The following is a 10,728-nucleotide window of genomic DNA, read 5'->3' on the forward strand; positions in this document are numbered from 1 at the left end:
AACATTCTCTGCTAACATTCTTTAGAATCCACACCAACACTCACTCTCTGCTTCAGTTCATCATTCAGAACCCACAGTAACGCTCTGTTTCAGTTCATCAGAACCCACAGTAACACTCCACAGAGAACGGGCTTTGTAGTAGCAACAGGGTGTGTGCGTGCCGTGCGTACGTGCTGTGCATTTAGCCTAGAATTCATTCATGCACAATTTTATTTGCATCGCACGGTCAATGAAGAGAGCGGAGAGGAGGGGACAGAGAGTGAGAGAGACAGAGAGAACCACCTCCTCCACAAACCACTGTCAATCCAGTGGTTTGTTGTCACCAGTGGTTACTTTGAGTGTCCATTTGCTTGCTTCCTGGTTAAACCTGCATTTACCAATGGTGCCTGCCGTTGCCGCTCTCTGAAGCCATGTAAACCATGGGAGACCACCTGCAAGACATGCAGCAGCTGTCTCCCCCAATCACATCTGTTTGGACTGATTCAATTGTGTCTTGGCAAGATTAAATTATGTTTTATTAATTCTGCCACAGTGCGACACCATAGAGTGAGACTCGGGCTCTGAATATACAATTCAAGACACTCCACGGAAACAGATCCACTTGAACTGAATTAATTTTAGGACATACTCTTTCTTCCCGCCACCATTCTCGCTCTGTGCCTCAGTTCTTCCCTGAATGTGATTTAAATGGCAACATATAATGTGCTACTTGAAGCCCTTTATTCGAACCCCCGCTGCTTTACAGTATTCTTCAGTTCATTCTTGTTCCATGCACGGTACTCTTCAGGCAGAGTAAGCACTCAGCAGTGCTTAAGACCCCACCTCTCTTCATAGGGCAGGACAGCTGTGTTGTTGTTTACGGCCTGAAACCTCCTATACACGGTGCAACACTAATCCTCCATAATAAAAAAGGACTTTCACACTCAGAGATTCCAACTTGAAAAAGGTATAAAGGTCCCGCATTCTGTCTTCACTTACAAGATAATGTATTTAATACAGAACAACGTTTCGGTGCAACTGACCTTCATCAGGAATCAGCACAGACAGACCCGTATAGAGAGGCACAGAGTCAGAGAAGCGAGGTCCAATCATGGAACCATGCCAGTCAGTTTCCATGGATGAGGAGGACCCGTACTGTTAATGTTTAGGTGACAAGTCCAAACTCAGAGATGCCAAAAGTCAGAGACAATATTTTCACGTTTGCCTTCCTTCTTCTTAGCAATAAAATATTTGTTTGTTTTTGTCATGTCTACAGCCGTTATCGTCATCCTTTGAGCGTGAAAACCTTGCACCATTCTAATTATTCACACCACATTCCTCCAGCAGTCTTTTAAAGCTGCATATCCGAAACGGTGAATGAATATAATTTTATTTTACTTATCTGTGTGGTAGAGTATGTTAATACTATATACTGTAACTACTGTATCTGCAGTGGTTAGAGGTGGTCTCCCAACTCTGAAAATTTTAGACTCTGGTGTAAGGTGGTTTTCAACTGATTTTGACCCAGGGACCACCACCCTGACTAAGAGCAACCTGGGGACCACCACTATTGTGCGTGGTGGGTCCATCATAGACCCACCCCACACAATAGTGGTGGGGGGTTCATGCACCACAGGGAGCTGGAGAAAATAGCTATAATATCAATATAATATCTAATAAAATACAGTGATTTTGTTTGAATATGATGGAATATGATTAAGGATTACTGTGATTATGGCAAGCTCACATTTCATATCACACACACAATACAGTAAGAACTCCTGTAAGTTATTAAAAGTAAAAAAAAAAATGCATGGCCAGGGACCACCTGCAATACCTCCACGGACCACCAGTGGTCCGCGGACCACCGGTTGAAAACCCCTAAGGAGTACTGCATGAAGCTCATAAGTCCAATATCTCCTCTGGACAAGGAGGGATGAGCAGTAGATGTTTGGTCTCTAATTCAGGAGACCCCCCTTTGAATCCCGGGTAGGACTTTAAACTTACGTATTGCAGCTTTAACCAGCACCATGGTAGTGACTGGTAATGTAAAGTAATGTTAAGCAAACTGTATGAATGTTTACGATCGGGGCCTGTAGGTCAATAGTACTATTTTAAAAAACACTGTGTGTGTCTTTACTCCCTAGCAAACACCTAAAAACGTTGAAAACAGCTGCTTCCACTAGTGTTGAAAGATGAAACCGAGAAATTTACTTCTGACTAAGTATTTATGCCGAGGGAACGTTTTAATCATTCTTTGTTTCTTTTTGGTAAACAAAGAGAATAACTGACTTGTGTATTTAGATTTCACCTGGGATATTGTTGATGAGCCCACTCACTCAATATTCATATTTAATGAAGATGTACACTGACAAATCTAAGCATTCATACATATTTAATGAAGATATTCACTGACAAATCTAAATATTAATAAATATTTAATTCACTGACCAATCGAAATATTCATACAACAATATTGACACTGACACGTATTCATGTTCTTCTGTGATGAATGCTCAGTGTGGGGTCCAGGGACCCCAGTCCTTGAGGCGGTTCCAGAGGGTCCCCAGCTTAAAGGTAGGGTAAGTGATTTGCTTTGGTTAAAATACCGTAAGTGTTAAATAGCTCTATATTCTGATAGTACTCATTGGTATAGAGTGTTTGTTCAGTAAAATGAGTCTCCTTGTCTCTCCAGCTCTTTATTAAACAGAAAATGCATTTTCGTTTAAGTTTCAGTTTAATTTCCAATTTTATCCAACCAGGACAGAGAACTCAATCAGGATACAGATTAAACAAGCGAAATGGGAAGTGATGACACTAAGAAATGAGCAGACAAAATTGGAACTGGAACACTATACAAATTAAGCTTAAAAATGGGTACTTTCTCCTGATTGGCTGAGATTTTGACACCTACCGAAAAATGTATTTTCTGTTTATTAAAGAGCTGGAGAGACAGGGAGACATCTGTTACTGAAAAAACACTCTATAGCAATGATTACTATCAGAATATAGTATTTTAACCTTTTAACAAAATACTTTTTGTTTTAACCAAAAAATATCACTTACCCTACCTTTAACCAATTTAGACCTGAGACTGATTTTAAAAACGCCATCTAAATCCTAACCAAATTTTTCAGAAAATCTTCCATTTTTTATTCAAATATTTTTTTTAAATCCTAAAATGACACAGATGCTTTCCTGGTTTTAAAGGTATAACAACATATAGTTGTTGTTAATAGGTTAAATGATTGATCGTTAGGAAACAAATGGACCCGTATAGATCTGTAACTGAAGAGTTACAGAGACCTATAGACAGGTTTCCTATTAGTAAACATGAGAGGATATGACCGCACAGAACCGGGGGTAGCCTATAGAGGGCGCCATTACCCGCAGCAGCTCTGGTCAAATGTCCATTCATAAAAGAAATGATCTTCACCGGGTTTAATGAAAGTAGATTAAATTATGCAGTTTGTAATACCTTGTTTACTCAATAAAAATGATTTGTTGGAAGTTGGATCTGTTTGTATATAATAGCAGCATTATGCCTATTATGCCTATAATAGCAGAATTATGGCTATCTAACTCCCGAACATAACAACAGAGTGAACGGCGCAACAATTAGTTTCCCCCGAGCATGCGCAGATTGCGCATTCTGCTCTGTGATGACGTCGCGTGGAAATCCGTCTATAGTGCTTGCCAACGTGTCGTCACCACGGGGGGGCGTGGCATAGTAGCTGCAGACATACTGGTGGGGGGCAATGTTAAGTCAACCTGTTTATACCCCACAAAGATGTCCGCCGCTACCAAATGACACTTGTTGACGCCCCCTTCAGGATTTTTGGCACGCACTATAAGACCTACTGTATAAAGGTACAGTCTCAGAGTTAAATGAACACTGAGGATTTTACAGTGTAGATTGGGTCTCAGAGGTTTGTGGCTTTATGCATATCAAACTGGGGGTCCTTGAAATTAGAAAGCTTGAGGATCACTTTTATAGAGAACAGTGATTGTTTCTCCAAGCCAGCTAGTTTCCAGATCACCCACTGCAACTTCTTTAAAAAAAATGCAGACCTAGCTATTGTTCCGACTCAAAATGCCGTTCAAGTTTATGCAAGCCTGCAGGAAAAAGCTGGACATCTATACTGGCTACATCTCTATGACAAAATGCAAAATGGGGGCGCACTCTGAACTTAACTGGATTGGGTGCTAAAGGGCCCACATGGCCTGCTGACTCCAGCCATTCCTTAAATTGATTTCTCATTCACAGCTTCCTCCAGGGGACGATTCCATTTTCATACACACACACACTGACTCTATGCTATACGCGCCCCCCTTCCTGCTCTGTTAACCAAATAACACAATCAATTACACCTCGCACGACCAGGACACAGGCCATATCTTATTGCAAAGAGCTTTGCATGTGTTTTTAATAGGACTTAAGTACAGTTGCATAATGTTAAGGAACCGCAGCGTCCAGCCATTCCAAGTACTGCGTTTTTAAGTGTGAGGCCGGAAATGATCGTCGAGGGAGGTTTATTTATAGAGGGTTGCTTGCTGCTGGGCTAGCGGTGTGAATTTCAGAAAAGTATTCTTATTAAAACCACTCTGTCAATGTCCTCATAAATATGCGACTGTGATGCTTCTATTTGGGTGGCTTACAGCTGTGCGCTGCATGTGGATGTGTGTGAGAAGCTGCTTGTTGCTTGTGTGAATGTGAACACGTACATGAACTACAGCATGTAAGCAGACCACAAATCCATGCTTAAGCCCGTGCTCACTGTGCACAGGGAGTCACTTGAGCACCGGGGGTATAAATCTTTTAAACCCTGAGTCACTGACATTTCTTCCCACTACGGTGATCCACAGAAATATCTTAATGGCTAATTTATACTTCGTCGCACAGCAGTGTTGCTTGACTAACTTATTAGCTGTAAGATCTGTTCTCTTCGGCAAGCGACCACACAGTGCGAAGGAGTATAAATTGAGCTTAATTTTGCCACTTGACATCGTCTTGGGAGTGTTTCTGGTGAGCCATGACAAGCACATCATTCATTTAGCTAAGCATCAGGAAAGAGCCATGCACATAAAGCTTCAGGGATGTAAACTCAAGTAACTGCAGCGTCAACAGAGTGAAGTGGGATTGAAAATGAACCAGAAGGAGCAGAACAGATGACATCTGCAAAGATACTGTAGCCTACGTTGCTTCTACATAAACCTTGTCTTGAGGAAACTAGTTCTGTGCTGCTGGAAACTGAAGATCTCACAATAAACTGGGGAACAGGGAACATTTCTGTATTAACCTATGAACGTGAATGAAGTTAACTTTCAACCTTGAACCCATGAAAGGTGAGCAGAAACAATATTTAGTTCTTCTTACACTGATGGTATGAGGTCATCTTATTGGCTATTCACTGACATAGACTTGAAGGTTTGGGACAATGACTTATCAGCCAACAAAATTTCCATTACTGAAGCCAACGGGTCTTATTAGAAACATGTCTGCAGGATTTGCACATGCTCTAATAGAACAGTATTGTCTTGATAACATGATAGGCTACAGATTTGTTCGATGTGATGCTGTATTGCAATTGCAACAATACTGAAACTATGATAACCTATTGTTTTATTTACTACATAAAAAATATTTGCCCCCTCACCATTTTCAACCACCCCCTCAGTCACTTCATCCTGGCTACCAAAGAGTGAATATTTCATTTAAAATGCTACTTTTACTTATTTAATGTGGTGACTAATGTGCTCTAGTCTAGATGAGCATGAAATTAACTCATAAGATATTTTTTTCTCCTTTCTTAATGTATGGTAAGTGATTTTCTTCTTAGAATAATTGTTAAATAGCTCTATATTCTCATAGTAATCATTCCCCGTCTCCCTAGCTCTTTAGTAAACAGAAAACAGCATTTTCAGGTCGGGATACCAATTTTATCCAGTCAGGAGAGAGAACTCTTACAGAATACAGGATTGACAAGTGAAATTGGAAGTAATGACACAAAGAAATGAGCAGACAAAAGTGGAACTAGAATATACTGATAGAATACAGAGCTGATAAATGGGTATACTCTCTCTCTCTCCTGGTTGGCTGAAATTGGCAACCCACCAAAAAAAATATTTTCTGTTTATTATAAAGAGCTGGAGAGACAGGGAAGCTCCTGCTACTGAACAAACACTCTGTGGCAATGATTACTATCATAATATTATAGACCCTTAACAAAACAACGTTTTATTTTAACCAAAAGAATACTAAATACTTATCTAGCCTACCTTTAAACAGTAAAAGTAATCAGTTTAATTCCGTGCACTTGGAAATCAAATAACATAATAAAGAAATACATTGAAATCTCATGGATCGATCCACAAGAGAGCCTTTGAGACGGAGGCATTTATTTTGAGTCAATGTTTGCGCTGTCCAGTAAACAGTCTTTGCAGTGCGCTCTACTGCCACCTGCCGTTGTGCGTCAGGAATTGAACGTGACCATGCGGAAAACGAAGATTTCCCAACTTCGCGGAGACGCACACCATGGACCACCACCACGGACCACCGAGGACCACCATCACAGACCACCAGGACCCCAAACCAAACACTAAAGCCTCTCAATCTGCGTCTTGCAGGCACAGAAACACGGATGATGAAATATTCACAGTGTTTTATCCATGAACTTTAGTTACATTGTATATTTTGACAAAACACACCAACCACTTCAGCCGTATATATATTTCGGCCACTTGAAAATAGCAGATCTACAAGCTCAATGTTGTGAGCTTGTAGATCTGCCGTTTTCAAAATATTTTTGTAATACATTTTGAAGTGAAATGGGACATTCTGCATAATGAGGCTACTTTTACTTTCAGTACTTAAGTATATTTTAATGCAAATACTTTTGTACTTTTTACTCAAGTACATTTTGAATACCGGACTTTTATTTGTAACAAACAGAGTATTTCTACATTGTGGTATTGATACTTTTACTTAAGTTAAGTACAAAGCGGAGTAGCTACTTTCTTTGTCCACATGACTCACTCTCCTGTCTCCCCTCTGCTCTGTCAGCCCTGCCTCCTCACAATCAGAGGATAGACAGAGACAGGTGCGTGCACGGTGCACCCGAACAGTTCCTACCAACAACAGTGACAAACTCTCTGTTCCTGCGAGTTAACACACCTTACAGCAGTGGTTCTCAAACATTTTCATGTCAAGGACCCCCAAATTGACACTTTTTTTAGCCCGCGGACCCCCATTTGAAAAGATATGCCAGGGACCCCCATAAGAGAAGATTTTTTTTAACAGCTGTAGCAGTGATTCTCAACCATTTTGATTTCAAGGACCCCCAGTTTGACATACATTAGATTTAGAGGCTACGGACCCCCATTTAATGGCATTTCTAACTCTGGGACGCCAATTTATATTGTAAAATCAATTATAATTTAACTCTGAGAGTGTACAAATGCAGAGTTACAGACCCATAAGGGTCCATTTGGTTCCTAACTACTATCCATCATTTAGCTCTGAGAACTCCCTCAAGGACCCCTGGGGGTCCCCGAACCCCACGATTTTCTTCAATAAACCGGAGGACATCAGACCCCGCAAAATCCATAACCATAAGTGTCTCATCAGCCTTGATCACAAATACATGGAACTATATGGAGGGATCACATAAATACATGGAACTAATGGAGACCACACAACTCGGCCAGTTCACATTAAAACAGGGAAAGCAAACGTTCCAGCCTCTCGTAAAGACGTGCTTGAACAACAAAACACCAGGGTTAGTTAAAACAACCCGCCCCTGATCTCTCAGCTCTCTCCACGCGAACAAGCAGCACGCGGACCAACGGATAACGCAACTTGTGCACACAAACAAAGTCACAAAAAGAGAGCACGATGATGATTTATGTTTTACCTTGAATGCCGCAGACGAACATCCCGAGGAGGTACACGAGTTTGAGGATCATTTTCGAAGCGGTCACGGACAGTGTTCCTTGTGTGTTCGGGCTTGGACGGGATCTCTGTTTGTAAAATTCAAAGTTCAGTTGTAAATTAAAATCCACGGGGGGCGACGCGACGCACACTGACTCTCTCTCTATGCTTTTTATCCACCGCCTGGAGCTTCTGGTGACGGACTGATGTGACTGCTCTCTTCTAGCCTCTCCTCCTCCTCGGCACCCCTTCTCCCCCACCTACCCACCCACCAGCCTACTCTGCGCACAGTCAACTCTGAGAGTGTAGAAAATGGAATCAAAATAGGGTCCATTTAGTTCCGTTTCCACTCCCAGAGTTTCAAATGGACAAGGGTTAATTTTGTTTTATTTGTACTGTACACTCTTAATAAGGATTTTACTGTTTTGCAGGGGGGAAATACAGAAAAGTGTGGTTCAAACAAACAAGATCTTAACCACTTAAGTTAAACCCCATATGGTTGAGCTGAGTCCCACAGGGCTCTCTAGTGTATTTTCTATGTTCTGTTATTTTGGGGAAAGCTTTCGCTGGAAAATAGCCGATCGACAAGCTCACAATGCAATGCAACTGAGTTGTCGATCTGCTATTTTCTGCTAAAGCTTTCTCCACAATATGGATGCTGCTGGGGTTTAAGTGGTTAAACGTGTGTGATCAAACATAGGGTTTTGATCTAATGTGCATATAGTGTTGAGAATGAGAAGTTGTGATGATGGTGAAGATAAGAAAAATCATAATAGCTCCTTTTCGGACAAGTAGAAAAAAGCCTGGAAGGAAAACTGGTGGTGTGACATCATCAGCTCAGGTTGTGTTCAGTTTCACCTTAATGCACCAGTGGACAAAGCTTAATCATTAAGTGAATGCACTGCAGAAACATTTTAATTACTGGAGTGCAGTTATATCATAACTATAATTTTACTGCATTAATAGACATTTAATCTTCTATGATTTACTATATATAAGGAGTAGCTAGCGGTTATGGCATCATAACTATAATTTTACTAGATTAAGACAGTTAATATTTTATGATTTACTGTAGGAGTGCAATTATATCACCTTCCATAACTATATCATTTTACAACATTAAAAACCTTATGAGACACTCAATATTCTCAGATTTCTCCCTCTATGTAAGAGGTGTAATTATTATCCAGGGTTGCCTCCCTTTGTCCGCTGGCTGGAATGAGATATTCATGATGACATGGACTGTAACTTTTATGCATCATAATTAATAGTTCATTATGACCGCACAGAATAACAACTTTTCATTTGAAATTATGACTAAACCAGCTGGATCCCAAATATTGTCTTTGGAGAAGCCCTAAGCAGATACACTTGAGGGAGAGGCTACGTATGAGACTCTACTTGAACTCATTGATTTTTAGCCTAAATAAATACTCTCAATTAGATATTGGTTGAAAATATGTTTTATTCATTAAAATAAGTTCTGGATTTCAGCTTTATGAAATCTGACATAGTTCCATTATATCAATGACTTGCTTTCTATAGTAGCTTTGAAAGATATGCACAAAAGGCAAATAAGTGCTGTGATGGTACGGTACAGTATATCCAACTGTGTTAAAGGACAACTTTGGTTTTTTACAACCAAGGTTTATATTTTAGCTTGTAATTAAAGTAAATAAATGATGAGTGTAATTTTTTTTTCATTTACTGCTTTCTATAGTTTTAGCATTTTTTGCGATATTTTTTACAGTGGGCGGGGGCATTCTGTCCGGTGGCTAAATATGCCTTTTTTACACAATAAAAAAGGTCCGGCTGTCTGAGATGGCCAGATGTGAGTTATTGGGGGCTAGAAGAGCTACTGTAAATAATATTAAAGAAAACTCCGGGTTAATGTGTTAAAAAAATACATATTTAGCCACCGGACAGAATGCCCCCGCCCACTGTGAAAACACTGTAAAAAAGATTGTGAAAATTGCTAAAACTATAGAAAGCAGTAAATTAAAAGATTTTAACACTCATCTTTTATTTACTTTAATTACAATCTAAAACATAAACATTGGTTGTAAAAAAACAAAGTTGTCCTTTAAAAGCACATAAGCCTTGGAAGCACCAGTCTCCTGTTGCAATGAGTTGCATCATTCAACATGCTTTGTAGCAAAAAGACACCAGAGGTTTCTTTGGTGCCACTTCGAAGTGGAAGATATTGTGGTCTTGTGCTGATAACAGTTAGTTGGTACTGCAACATTACTCCATGAGATGGTTTATATCTTCCTGAGATTCTCATATTTTCTTGAGACCTTATCAATTAATTTAACTAGAAGTTCAGGCCGCTTCACGGCCCTCACATCTAGGGTGACGTAGCGTCCACTTCGCATCGCACATCCACCTCACAGCCACCTCACAGCTTCGTTGCACCAGTGATCCAACTGATATGGCCATATGGAGGTCTCTATCTGTCATTCGCTGTAGGAGAACAGGGTAATTATTAGCGGCGCTAGCCGCTCTATACCTTTAGGTATAGAGCGGATATTAGCCCTCTATACCTGGCTTTTGCGTCAACGTTCTGATTGGTCAGGCTCGCCAAGGTTCTGATTGGTCAGGTCCGTCAACGTTCTGATTGGTCAGGCTCGCCAAGGTTCTGATTGGTCAGGTCCGTCAACGTTCTGATTGGTCAGGCCCGTCAAGGTTCTGATTGGTCAGGTCCGTCGAGGTTCTGATTGGTCAGGCCCGTAGAGGTTCTGATTAGTCAGGTCCGTCAACGTTCTGATTGGTCAGGCCCGTCGAGGTTCTGATTGGTCAGGTCCGTCAACGTTCTGATT

The 10,728-nt window shown here is 40.6% G+C and overlaps 1 protein-coding gene across 1 annotated transcript in view; it reads right to left on the minus strand.

The window, feature by feature from the left end:
- ncam2 (neural cell adhesion molecule 2) overlaps positions 1–7,944 on the minus strand; it is a gene marked incomplete at both ends in the record, with an annotated part of 200,882 nt that extends 192,938 nt beyond the window's left edge. The window contains one exon of the mRNA XM_084050802.1: positions 7,893–7,944. Coding sequence (XP_083906928.1) covers positions 7,893–7,944 — 52 coding nt within the window. The remainder of the gene's footprint in view (positions 1–7,892) is intronic.
- Positions 7,945–10,728: the final 2,784 nt, after the last annotated feature.

This window comes from Gymnoscopelus microlampas, assembly GCF_963454915.1.
Source record: "Gymnoscopelus microlampas genome assembly, chromosome: 24".
In the NCBI taxonomy this organism is placed as follows: Eukaryota; Metazoa; Chordata; class Actinopteri; order Myctophiformes; family Myctophidae; genus Gymnoscopelus; species Gymnoscopelus microlampas.